Genomic DNA, 13,516 nt, shown 5'->3' on the forward strand with positions numbered 1-13,516 from the left:
AAAAGATAAATTACTGAAGTACTAAAATGCGGTCCTAGCCAGGTTTTGAACCCAGGTACTCCGTGGTGGAAGGTAATTGCTCTAATCATTGAGCTAACGTGACTTGTTTGAAATCAGCGCTAATGGCGTATTCATTTTGAAAGTGTCATCGGATGCTCAAAGTTAGCACGCATTTCATAATTTTAGAGAAATTATAATGCATTGCCATGCAAAGGAGTTCCAACAATTTGCCAACGTGTGTATTTTCCGCTACGTCTTATTTTCATTATCTGCTGCGCTTGTAATCATGTATAATGTTATAGAATATACTTACGTCCTTTGTAACAATAGGCAGAAATCTACCAAGACAGGAATCACATCCTGAAGATAAACACGAGAATTTTGACAATGAATACTCATTCAGAAAAATTATGAATAAAAGCAAAGACTATACTCGGGGAGGTACGATACCAGGAATGGATACACAACCCCCCACTACGAGGTGTCAGTGTCTCCCCAATGTTTGACTTTCGCCAAGAGTAAAGTGTACACTTTGACCAGTTCTCCAGATATCAACGGCATTAGCATTTAATTAGTTCTTGGGAAACGACAGTCTTCAATATGCTTACGTGAAAATGTTGCTCCATCACTTGGATTCTGCCTTGTTCTGGACATCTCTTCATAACATGATCAGCAAACTGGAGCAGTATCTCCACCATCTCCACCGACACAAAAGTAAGATCGAATTAAAGTGTGTTGTCCGTAGCAGAGACATTGATGTCACTGTGATGGTTTTCTGTCCATACCTTGTCACCAACAATTCCCTTTCTTTTCAAAGGATCGCCACACAAGCCTGGAGGAAAAACACACAGCAATGAACTCATTCACTGCCATTGACGGCTATAGACGTCAATAATTCATTAGAACAATTTCTATTAGTTTAACATTTTTCCCCACTTTTGTTAAGAAGAGTATGAAACCCTAGATTTTTTTTAATCTTTTCTGTTTTGCTTTCTTTTTTTTCTTAAAGAAAAGATTATTAAAAATAAGGGGCGTAATTTAATTTAATTTAATCTTCGTAATTAATCGCATGATTTCACTAGTTAACCCACGATTAAACACAAATTTTATATATCTGTTCTATTTTTTTTCTAGGTTTTCAGACTCTTGTTAACAAAAGTGGGGAAAAATGCTAAACTAATAAAAATAGTTCAAATGAATTTTTGACGTCTATAGCCGTCAATGGCAGTGAATGAGTTAAAGGGGAAGTCAACCACCCCAAAAATTCTTGACAATAATATGTTATATGCAGCCCCAAAAGTCTAAATAATGTATTATTATTTTATTTTAAGAGGATAACCAATTACACAACTAAAATCAGGGACGTTTCTGGGCAGAGACACTTGGGCCCGCCTATGTCTCCAGTCTCTTCGTGTTATTGATTCCTGTGTCTTGTCTATATATGCAAATTTGGCAGTGAGACACGCTAATCCCGTTTGGTTTCTGTTTCGTGCAAACTGTAAAACATCTTCAAGTATCTAGCGCTGCAGTATGAGTTTTATTTGCTTTTGTGTGTGTGTGTTTTTTTTTTAAATCATTATCGTAATCAAAATTATTATCATTATAACTCACCAACCACAGCCTTAGCTGTTCGCTCGTGGAAAGACCAGGCCAGAGAGAGAGCTTCAACAAACTGTTCCTGCTTCAACAAACAGTCAAGGCGCTGCAAACAGGGGCACAATTAATGAAGTGTACCACGGCCAGAGAATAATCACAGACAATAAAGTTAATTCAAATAAGTTACCTCTCTCCAGGTTCTTAGAGTCATAGAATGGGCTGACTGAAAGAAAAGAGAAATGGGGAAAAACTGATGGACTATCGTGTTTCACAAAGTATCTCACTCAGAACACCGTTGAACTTTTTTCCTGCCGTTATCGTTATATTAACGTTAACAAAAAAAAAAGACTACCAACAAGTAAGCACGTTTTGTTTCGTTTTCCCACCCAGAGGCATCTCTCTGGTCTTCATTTACTGTAGGTTACACCTCTCTCAATGTAAATTTAGTCTGCACAGGTAAAACCCAAACCTGAAACTGAGTGTAGACAATCAGCACTATTCATTGTGTGAAAAATCTAAGTACTGTACACAGAGTAGGCAGATGTTCCAGTACTTTTGCTCAAGTGAAAAAAGGGTGGCTCAACACACAAATGGTCTAAAATGTTGTAGTTTGTTATATGTGATTGTTATATACAGTGGTATTGTTATATTAACTCATTCAGTGCCATTGACGTCTATAGACGTCAAAAATTCATTTGAACTATTTATATTAGTTTAACATTTTTTTCCACTTTTGTTAACAAGACTATGAAAACCTAAAAAAAATGTTTTACATTTAGAACAGATATAAAATTTTTGATTAATCGTGAGTTAACTAGTGAAGTCATGCGATTAATTACGAAAAAATTTAATCACCTGCGCCCCTCATTTTTAATCATCTTTTCATCTTTAAAAAAAAGAAGTATTTTTTGTTTATTTTTAATAATCTTTTCTTTTTTTTAAAGAAAAAGAAAATGTAAAAAATTAGGAGCGTCAGGCGATTTTTTTTTTTAAATCATAATTAATCCCATCACTTGACCAGTTAACTCACTATTAATCACAAATTTTATATCTGTTCTAAATGTACAATAAAAAAATCTCGGTTTTCATACTCTTGTTAACAAAAGTGGAAAAAATGTTAAACTAATAGAAATAGTTCAAATTAATTTTTGACGTCTTTAGCCGTCAATGGCAGTGAATGAGTTAAGATGACCCTTTGAATTTGCAGTTTAGTATGCTAAGTCTATAAAATCATACATAATCAAGTATCAAATGGTTTTATCATCCTTTATGTCCATAAAAAAAAAGTGTACATAATTTTTCATCTAATTTGAACCGACCTTGATGAAACTCTCAGTTGCTGTCTCTATCGATACAGAAATGTCAGACACACATTAACAAATAGTACCTTGGTGCCCAAACAGACGATCTGTCCTGCATAGCTTGAAATGGACTGGTAGCAAGCTTTTTCTCCAACTAAAGCCTGGAATACAAAAATAGTAGAACAATACAGTATGAGCAAGGTTTACACATAACCTACAGTTACGGTTTGTTGAAAAAAAAAATATATAGACCAACATAAATCAAACAAACGTGCTGAATACCACACACATTCAGCTACTGATAACACAAACACATGTGACATGGATTAACGTCCTGTAACTTCATTAACTGTGCCACACAATGCAATCTGGGAACAGTATATTGTATGCATAAAATATTTGTAGCGCTTTCACTCATGCTTGTCATCTTGCAAGGGATGAAGCATTTTTGTCTTATGTTCATTTTCTAATTTGTAAAATAAGATCATATCTCAATGGTAAACACATCATTTGACCTTTCTGACCCGGTAACCCGGTGGTGTCTGGTCGGTGCTGGATTTCACTTTCCTTTCTTTTCTTTGATCCTTCCTCGGGTCTCCCTGACAACCTCACGACTCTAGCTGGATTCTGAAGTATTCGGTTTCGGTGAACGGTATGGGATTTTTAATAGGTTTTAGGTGAACTAATGAGTACACACTCACACGCACGCACACATACATACATACAAAATAAAAATTAAAAATAAATAAAAAGAGAGAGAGAGCAATGATGAGGACATGTCGAATCGGTAAAATTACCCAATGAACAATACTGAGCTCTCTCTCTCTCTCAAAGAAAAACATGCTCCTGTTTTTTTTATGCTTAATTTGATTATTTGTACTGGTTCATCAGAAAATCTCTCACCAAAGCCTGGGAGACATTCCCTCCTGTGGCCAGTGACTTGAAATGGCGGCTGTTGTATACCAGTTGCACTTGCTCCAAGTCCAGAATCTCCAAAATCTCCTGACTGGGCCGGTCCACAACCTGTAGTTTTTCGTGGCTGTCTACCAGGACTAATGTACGACTGTTAATCCACTATAAAATGGAGACAAAGGATAAAAAAAAAAAAACATCAAATAGTCTGAAAAGCTGTCTGTCGTACCTTTACTTGAGGTACTTACATTCAAGCTGATAATATCACAGCTGAGATGAATATGTCTCTGTTTGATGACATGGATGGCACCCATCTCCTCTTTTTTTATCTGGACAAAGTAGTAAAGTCAAAAGAAATGTTACATTTGATTTCATGAAAAAGCCTTATTTGATTTGATTTTTTTGTTCATTTGCTTCCACTCTTAAGTTGACCTTGATTCTTCAAGCAATTTTTAAGCAAGATATTTGATATCACTCGGGGCCATAATTAATTTCATGTAAAGCAACAATTATTGCACAAGAGACTGACAAAACTGTCAAAAGCATTGAGTTTGTCCGAAAAAATTAAGAACAGTTGATTGAATTGTGGCCATTCATCTTGATGAGCTCATGATAAAGATTAAGGTTGATCTTGAATCAGATTTAATTGAAATTAATATGAAAAGGACAACAAATAACAAATGTTATGCATTACAAATATTACACGACTTAAACGATTAACCACAAAAAGGAAATATTGAAGAACGCTACTGAATACAGTAGTAATAATCTCCCGTTTGTCAAAGGTGTCACGATACAATTTTGTTGCGAACTGAATACAAATTGAAAAAGAAATACGGAATGTTGTTCAAGGTGTGAAAGAAGAAGTACATGCATAATTTAAACGCAAAACAAATTCATATATGAAATAATACATTGTTGCAATACTGTAGATACAACATTTGTTTATTGAAAGATTTGCGGTTAAGAGGAAATTCAGTACATACCATGAGAAAGTGGACGGTCTCTCCTTTACAAAAAGCTAAGAATGGGTTGGCCGCCATTTGAACAGACACAAACTGCCATGCAAGTTGCGGGACGCTGGATGGATCAGACTAGAAAAACACAACACAGTAATTGTTATTTGGCATTTGCTTCTTCCTTTATGGAAACGTCCATCCATCCATTATCCAAACCGCTTACATTGCTAAATACAGTATCTTTATGACTATAATAATTATTATCATTATTGTTATTATTTATTAGTACTGCCCAGCAGGGCTTGGCAACAATTCTGAATTCAATGAAACTCAATGGATGAATTTGAATTTGACTCCACCCCAGAGGATGTTGAATTGAATTTGAATGACAGGAAGTGGAGCTGAATTCATTGCAATTCATTCTCATCATATATCAGTGGGAATGAGACTTAACATAGATTTTTCTTCCAACTCCACATACAGAGACTTACATTAAGTCTAAATTTCTTTAATTTATTTTATTTCAAAGTAATGAAAAGAAGGAAAAAAATGAAAAAATGTTTTTGTAGTTAGCGGTGGGGTGGCCATCTTGAATTTCAAACGGCGGATACATTTATGGGCCGGTTGCACCAATTACCCAACCGCATCCCATCCAACCCCCAAGTAGGAGTGAGAATCTTTGAATGTCTCACGATTCGATTCCGATTTTTGGGTCTGCGATTCGATTCAGAATCAATTTTCGATTGGGAACGATTTTTTATTCAAAATGATTTGTTTGACAATGATTTTTGCTTCAATCTATAGATGTGCAAGGAATTGTAATGATCGTCTCCAGTCTGACTCGCTAATGCTAATTAGCGCGCTACTCACAGCACTTTTATCACAAGAAAACAATCACACAAATACAGACCTTGTTATAGGGAAAAGTCATCCAAACTTTTAGGGAGGGCTTCAGTCCAATAACCAGAATCTGGTGTAAGCATAAAAAAATAAAATGATGACCTGGCTTGGTGTGTAAAAATGATGATGAGGCAGTACCTTTGTGAGGGAAGCCAACGCCAAGAGAGAATAATGTGTTATTGGGTGGTCACTGAAGTCTGGAAATGCACGCAACGGTTCAATACAGCAGACTTCCCCTTTAGAACCACTGAAAAGACATCTTGAGTCACAGGAACGCATGCCCATTACTCTCCTGGAAGCATAAAGAAATATATAACGTGAAGACAGGCACACAGGTGAAAAGGAATAAAAATTATGTGCAGGAAAAAAAATGCTCACTGTACTCAATTTGCATTTTAATCTGTTGACTTCCCTGAATTTACATTTTAAGGCCCATATTATGATAAATCAACTTTTTTGAGCTTCTCCACTTAAAAAAAACAACAACAACAACAACAAAAAGACACCGCCAAAGGGACCCGATATCTTACAATCATAATATATAGATATTTGTAATAAAATACATAAAAATAAATAAATAATAAATAAAGAAAATGTCATATGGTTCAGCTCTAATATGGGTCATAAGATCTTCAAAAATGTACAGTTAAGTGGTAAAGGTTTTTATTTACCTGAAAGCCAGCTCAAAAACGGATCCGCCACTATCACTGCACACTGCAAGAGTTGGGTCATCTGTGAACTTGGAACATAAAAAATGAAAAACAACAAGAAGGAAGGGGGTTGTAATTAGTTTGCAAACAGAATAATTATTTGCGTTGTGGCTTACCTTTACATGCAGAATTGCTGTGCCTGGAGGGTGCGCGTCAGTGATAGTTCGAAGAAGTTTCCCATTGGCAAGATCCCACATGGTAATCTTATCATGAAGAACATACCAAACAATTATTAAAAACATAGAATAGTATAGTGGAACGCATGGAGGTTAGCTTAGCATCGTAGCAGCGTAGTGTAACTGTGTCTCAATCTGTTGGCTATGCTATTTTTTGGTACAGTAAAGAGTTGTTTTTGTGTATGTATGGAATCCAATCTTAAAGGAGGTTAACCTTAACATTGCTAACCTCACCCCATATACACACCCAATATTTATTGTATTATTTTATATTTCTTTACAAAACATGTTTTATACTGTACTGGGTGTTATTAGGCTACGGAAAAAGTAGTAAACAATTTTGCGCTGTATTGGGTCACAAAAAAAAGTACTACAAAATAAAGGACAATTGGCTCTAACAGCTGACCCCTTACCCCAATTAGCCCGTTAACTCATTCAAACCCAAAAATGTATCAATATGTTTTTTTTAATACTTTGTCCATCATTCCCAAAAACATATTTATATTTTTTAAATGTGTTTTTATTTTTATGCTAGAGCATACAGATGGCTTTGACACAGCTTCTGACCTGAAGCGGTCACTTAACGCAAAGGTAGTTATTACAAAAAAAAAACGGCCAGCAGGTGGCAGCAGAGTATAAGAGACCAACCAGGGCCATGTTGCAACAAGTTCTTTTTGGCAGTGTTTTCAACAGGTTTGTGAATGATGATGAAAGTTAGCTGTATTCTAATGCAAATTGCTGCAAAATGGAAACAGATACAAATACACTTTTTTTTTACTGATAAAAGAAAAGACTAATCTTTCTTTTGGTAGGTTCCATGTTTTTTTTTGCAATAAAACACAATATTCTATGGGCCTTGCAAAATCTGTCAAAATTCAGTAAAAGAGCCAAGAGGTTGAAAGGGATTGCTTTTTTTTTTTTTTACTTACTTACTGGGAGTGAATGGGTTAAGTACAGTGAAAATGTACCACAAATTTAAATTGAGACTCGTGTTCTGCACCAAAAAAAGTGTGCATGTTTGCTTGTGACAAATTGGAAAGGGGGAGAAGATTTGACAACTCCCCCCAAAAAAAGAAAGTACAGGATGAATAGGGTTGTACCTGTCCTTTCGCAAACCCACAGAGAAGTCTTGAACAATCATTGTTGATGCTTAGGGCAGAGATTGCGCCAAACTCTGCACCAGTTGTTTTTGTTCCAAGACAGAGCCTTAACGCTTGGTTGTTATCTGGAGAGGACAGTCAAAGATGAGATTACAGTGGCGTGAAAAAATATGTTCCCTCTTTCTGATTTCTGTTTTTTTTTTTTGCATATTTATATACGTTTTTTTCATTTCATCAAACAAATTTGAATATCAGAGACAATCCAAGGATATATAAATTGCAGTTTCTAAAAGATGATTTTATTTACCAAGGGGGGGAATACAAACCTATCTGACCCTATGTGAAAAAGTAATCGCCCCCTGAACCTAATAGCGAATTGAAATCAAACGTTTGCAATAATTGTTGATTACCGCTTTTGGACTATTCTTCTTTGTAGAATTGTTTCAAGGGTTTTCTAGCATGAACTGCCCGTTTAAGGTCACACCACAGCATCCTAATTGGATTAAAATCTGGACTTTGACTTGGTTACTCCAAAACCTTCATTTTGTTCTTTTTGAGCCATTCTGAGGTGGACTTCCTGATCCAAGAGTGCTTGAGTTTGAGGGCACAAAATGATGGCCGCACGTTCTCCTGCAGGATTTTTTGGTAAGAAAGTTGTCCTGGTCCTGAGGAAGCGAAGCAGCCCCAGACCTGTTGTACTGTTGGCATCATGTCCTTTCTTTCAAATGTTTTGCCATTTTTACGCCAGATGTAACGGGCTGCACACCTTTCAAAAAGTTCCATTTTTGACTCATCAGTCTACAGAGTGTTTCTCCAAAAATCTTGAGGAACATCAAGATGCTTTTTGGCAAATGTGTGACGAGCCATTGTATTTTTTTTGATAGAGCAGTTGTTTTTGCCTGGGAACCCTCCCATGGATGCCATGTTTTGCCCAGCGTCTTTCTTATAGTGGAGTCGTGAACCTGGAGCCTTACCTGAGTTCTTTGGATGTTTTTCTGGGTTCTTTTGTGACCTCCTGGATGAGTGGTCTAATTTCCGTTGGTCGACCACTCCTGGGAAGGTTTGCCACTGTTCCTAGTTTTCTCCATTTGTGTGCTAAAGCCCCTCAGCCTTGGAAATGGTCTCGTATCCTTTTCCAGACTGATTGATTTCAATCATTTGTTTTCTCATTTCTTCTGGAATTTCTATAGATTGTGGCATTATGAGATTTTGTAGCCTACTTTAGTAGCGTGGCCTTTGAAATTGAACTTAGCTTTCCCAAAACTGTGGTTAGTGGTTGGTTACTTTTTCACATAGGGTTAGATAGGTTTGTATTACCCTCATAAATAAAAACATCATTTAGAAACTGCATTTTCGATATCTTTGGGTTGTCTCTATGTGATATGAAAATTGGTTTGATGAATTAAAACCTACTAAAAAATACTTTTTCGCGGCAAGGTATATTCAAAGCCAGGCTCACACACATCTGGTATTTATTTTTATGTTACGGTATTTTAATCCCTGTTGGGAAATTCATTGAACTAATCAAGATTTGTCTTACCAAAGACCAAAGCCAGACCATGAGATGTTCCCACAACAATGACACCTGCAACTGTCTGAAGACAAGGTACAAAATTACAACATGAAATGATCAAATGAAACGAGAATGAGTAAATCCAACGAACAAGCGATGAATCCAATGAGCCCTTCTGGGTTACCCAGATGGGAAACTGAACTGAAATGATAGCAAATCAAATAAAAGTATGCTCCTCCAACCTGCCGATTGGCCCTCACAGAAATACAAACTCGCTGTGAATTGCCAAGAAATGCAAACACAATACTCACTATTGCAGTTGGTAATCCAGCATCAACTTTGTCCTGACGAAAGATACAAACGTTTCATTACAGCAACGCGTGTAAATGTTTCAGTCAATCGGTTGCTCTACAATGTAGAGCAGGCTTCCCCAATCCTGAGATGAATGCTAACGAACGTGAACGAATGTAATTATTACCGCAGCTGACACAATCTGTGCAGAGATGCCCTGAAGCATGCTGTGTCGAAGAACTGATCCATGAACGGCCGCTTTCAATTCCACTGCCTTCTTCTTCCTTAAAACACACAATTACAATGTTAACTCACACTTGGCCAAAAAATACCATACTACATTTTCAATGTTGTACATACATATTCATTGGTCTTTTCTATGGACCATACAGTACAATGTATGTACAGTGATGATACTAATGAAACATCATAATACAATTATATTCTGTATGTGCTATGTGTGTGTGTGTGTGTGCGTGCGTGCCGTTTTAAGTGAGCTGGGTCCCCGCTGTCAGAGCTGGCAAGAGAAGCAGTATCACAGGAATGAGCATCAATATTTTCCGTATTCAGCACACAGGTATCTTCCAGCACAAATGGTTCCTCCTCATCTTCCAGCTGCAATCCCATAGGAAGATAAATTGTAAAAAAAAAAAAAAAGGGGAAAAAAAGTCAAGAGAAATGTGGCTGCATTTCTATTATAGCCATATGAATGAAAAAAAAACATTTGCACATAATAATAATAATAATAAAGGTTTTGTATAGCGCTTTTCTTAATACTCAAAGATGCATAATGCTGGTGTCAAGCCAAAACTTCGTAAATTCACAATTTAGTATTTTTTTCAAAAAATAGATATTGGGCAGTCCACACGAGTGGGTGTTATGTTTACAAATTATTGACCAATCTAAAATGTTGAAAATGGCTTTCCTTAGTCTCTTTGATGTTGATGATAATAATAATAATAATAATAATAATAATCTGCGATTGGCTGGCAACCAGTTCAGGGTGTACCCCGCCTACTGCCCGAAGCCAGCTGGGATAGGCTCCAGTGCTCCCCGCGACCCTTGTGAGGACAAACGGTTAAGAAAATGGATTGATGGATAATATTAATATTAATATTAATATTCATATTCATATTCATATTCATATTCATATTCATATTCATATTCATATTCATATTCATATTCATATTGATATTGATATTGATATTAATATTAATATTGATATTGATATTGATATTGATATTAATATTAATATTAATATTAATATTAATATTAATAATAATATTGTGTGTGTGTGTGTGTGTGTGAAGTGTCTTGCCCAAGGACACGACGACACATGACTTTGGGAGATTGGGGATCGAACAGGCAACCTTCCGGTTACTGGACAAGCCACGGCCGCCACAAATAATATAATATTAGTGATTAAAGAAACATGCCGTTTTTGTGGTCTGCTGAGGAGTGTCCATTGGAATCATGGGAAACTGTCTTTTTTTTCTCATAATATCACAATTTTAGGAATACAATTGCCTGGTTTTTGATATTATTTTTGACCAACTGCGCTCCTGTACTTCAATGTTGGTCATTATAGTGTTATTTCTAAATGAGCAGACGGTAAAACGGTGTCAAAATTTGAATACCGCACAAACCTACTACAAAGCTCAAGACGAAAATAAGACGTAGAAAAATACAGCATGCGCACAAAGCAAACCAATGGCTCAAACGAGGTATCCCGAATGCCGTTAATGTGAACAAGTATTGGGATGATGAAAGGGATCTTATTCGTGTTTTTAAAAACCTGAATAAGAGCATATTCGGGGTTTTGTACTTGTTTATATGGCCTTTCAAAACCCCAATATTTGCAATATTTTAAATCCCCTACACACTCAGTGATCATCTGTCAGTGCTGACGGCTTTGTCTTGATGAAGGGGCATCCGTTTCGATCGAATGGGCATAAACTCAAGAATCTTTAGAGATTCTGAGAAGGCGTCTCTTTAGGGCTCCCTCATTTAATGCTTGACTGTAAGTGCAAGACTGAAATTAAATATAATACTTCACCTCATTGAGGATGCTCTCCAAGGTGGGAGGTGTGTCGACTTGGGGAATGTCGAATTCCTTATCGTCGATCTAAGAAAATAACAGAGGTAAGAGAGACAGGGTTAGATAAACCTTTACATACTTTTTTTTTTTTTAAGTGAAATGCGTGCTCCTGTACTACTGTAATCTAACGCCAGTTTTTTTTTTACAGTGAGCAAATATATATTTTTTTACAATAACAATATAACTAAATTTAACAATATTATAATTCTAAAGATGTAACATGCTGATGATAGACTAGATTCTGGAAAAACTCGAATATGATCAAGAGGAAGAATCATCACTGTCATGTACACACAAAAAAAAATCTTTCCTCTACATTTTACCAGAGGTGGGCATTCTGTCAACATTCACAGACCCAGTCATTGTCAATGACGGACTTTGTCATTTTTGTTGACGGGCTGATGTGAAGGACGCCTACTTCTGCAAAGTCTCTCAAGCAGATTTGGGTACAACAGCGTTAACGGCGTTGCAGTCATGTTATGCAATAAACACATGGTGCAACATCACCGCCTGAATTAAGATAATTCATAGATTTTACCCCTCAAATTATCATAATTTCAAAAAAGACGATGAGAAATGCACTTTTTGTTCTGTGGATGTCTTAACAGTGACTCTTTTATTTTGGCTCTGCCCCTTTGTCCAAAGTAATATTTGTAATTTCATTGGCAAGATTGATAAAGATTTTCTGCTGTTTTTGGAAGGATGTACTGCTTGATCTCTATGGCTTTAAAAGAAATAAGGCAAAGCCCAATGAAACTTTTATTATCAATCTTTTATTATCATTATATGGTTACATTTTACATCCATAAAGTTTTAATTCATAAATAGGACTTTTTTTCATTGCTTTCCATTGTGAAGTCAAGCAGAACATCGATTCCATAAAGTATTCTTTCTCATAACCTGGAATATCTGTAAACATGTTTTTTTTGTAAACTTTTAGTCCCCCTGGCATGTTGTCATTTATATATGTTTGTTTTTGTTATGTATAATCAACAAATGTGTTTATTCGAGGTATTATGACATTGATGATAAGAATAACTGTTGTTGTAATTTGTATGTCAATTAAAAAAAAGAAGAAGAAAAAGCTAGATATAGCGAGGCGTGTCAGTCTCTACCAGATGACGTACACGTTGCGCTCCAGCGATTGACCCATCAGAGCCGTTCACGGCAATAGAACGCTTGTAGGAGAGTTGCCGGTCACGTCAAAATAAATAACCACTGCCAAATGTTAACAGAAATAGACACTAATGCAGCGATTCATTCTGATCCGACAATAATCGGATCAGTGTCAAATCGGTGAAGCCACACAAAACTGTGATAAATTGTATTCCACAACTAAAGATCAACTAAACTCAAGTATTTTATTTATTTATATAGCACCCGCAGCTGCAGCACAATCAAAACAAAGCTGAGAAACGACCCAGAGGCAACAATCCTCCCCAGCCAAATTCGGAATACCGTTATTGTCGAACAACCGTTTGACTTACCACTTCCTCATCCATGAGATCGAGCTGCGAGGATGAAGAGAGTAAACTGCAAGCGTCCAAAGATTCTGACATACTGTATTTGTGTTGCGCTTATTGCATTGTTTTCATTTTCCACTGGGGATACTTCCGCTTCCGCTTCTTTGTCTTGTATTGGAATTTGGCAACCAACGTTCAAGTGCATTACCGCCTCCTAACGAACTGGAGTGTTATGATGCATTTGGGGAATATATATGATTATAAATTATAAACATATTAAAAGACCAAAATAATATGTTTTTTCAGCCTTATCACGCGTCACGATAACGCGTTCTCTCTCTCTCTGATAATCAAAAATCAGTGCGCACGGTAGTTAGTGACTCGTTTGTTAGCAACACAAAACAAACCACGGTCCAACATAAGGCTATATGTTTGCTTGATCTTTATTTCTACTGAAAATATATTTAAAATATATTGCCATAAAATACTGCATTCCT

The 13,516-nt window shown here is 36.3% G+C and overlaps 1 protein-coding gene across 2 annotated transcripts in view; it reads right to left on the reverse strand.

Moving 5' to 3' along the window:
- The window catches only part of vps8 (VPS8 subunit of CORVET complex), a 33,859-nt gene extending 20,675 nt beyond the window's left edge, over nt 1-13,184 (reverse strand). The window contains exons 1-20 of one of the 2 annotated variants that reach the window (XM_086092686.1): nt 13,044-13,184; nt 11,515-11,583; nt 9,943-10,073; nt 9,646-9,742; nt 9,479-9,511; nt 9,195-9,249; nt 7,655-7,779; nt 6,495-6,581; nt 6,340-6,407; nt 5,807-5,960; nt 5,679-5,738; nt 4,796-4,903; nt 4,058-4,138; nt 3,801-3,971; nt 2,984-3,058; nt 1,784-1,819; nt 1,612-1,702; nt 786-832; nt 609-698; nt 314-360 (exon numbers count right to left, since the gene is read on the reverse strand). In XM_086092686.1, the coding sequence (XP_085948812.1) occupies nt 314-360; nt 609-698; nt 786-832; nt 1,612-1,702; nt 1,784-1,819; nt 2,984-3,058; nt 3,801-3,971; nt 4,058-4,138; nt 4,796-4,903; nt 5,679-5,738; nt 5,807-5,960; nt 6,340-6,407; nt 6,495-6,581; nt 7,655-7,779; nt 9,195-9,249; nt 9,479-9,511; nt 9,646-9,742; nt 9,943-10,073; nt 11,515-11,583; nt 13,044-13,115 (1,697 nt within the window). In that variant the 5' untranslated portion in view covers nt 13,116-13,184. Of the gene's footprint in view, nt 1-313; nt 361-608; nt 699-785; nt 833-1,611; nt 1,703-1,783; nt 1,820-2,983; nt 3,059-3,800; nt 3,972-4,057; nt 4,139-4,795; nt 4,904-5,678; nt 5,739-5,806; nt 5,961-6,339; nt 6,582-7,654; nt 7,780-9,194; nt 9,250-9,478; nt 9,512-9,645; nt 9,743-9,942; nt 10,074-11,514; nt 11,584-13,043 lie in introns of both variants that reach the window. The other variant, XM_086092684.1, reaches the window with a different exon arrangement.
- Between the last annotated feature and the right edge of the window lie 332 nt (nt 13,185-13,516).

The sequence above is a fragment of the Leptonotus elevatus genome, chromosome 13 (genome assembly GCF_054856555.1).
Source record: "Leptonotus elevatus isolate MCC_2025b chromosome 13, RoL_Lele_1.0, whole genome shotgun sequence".
NCBI classification, from domain to species: domain Eukaryota; kingdom Metazoa; phylum Chordata; class Actinopteri; order Syngnathiformes; family Syngnathidae; genus Leptonotus; species Leptonotus elevatus.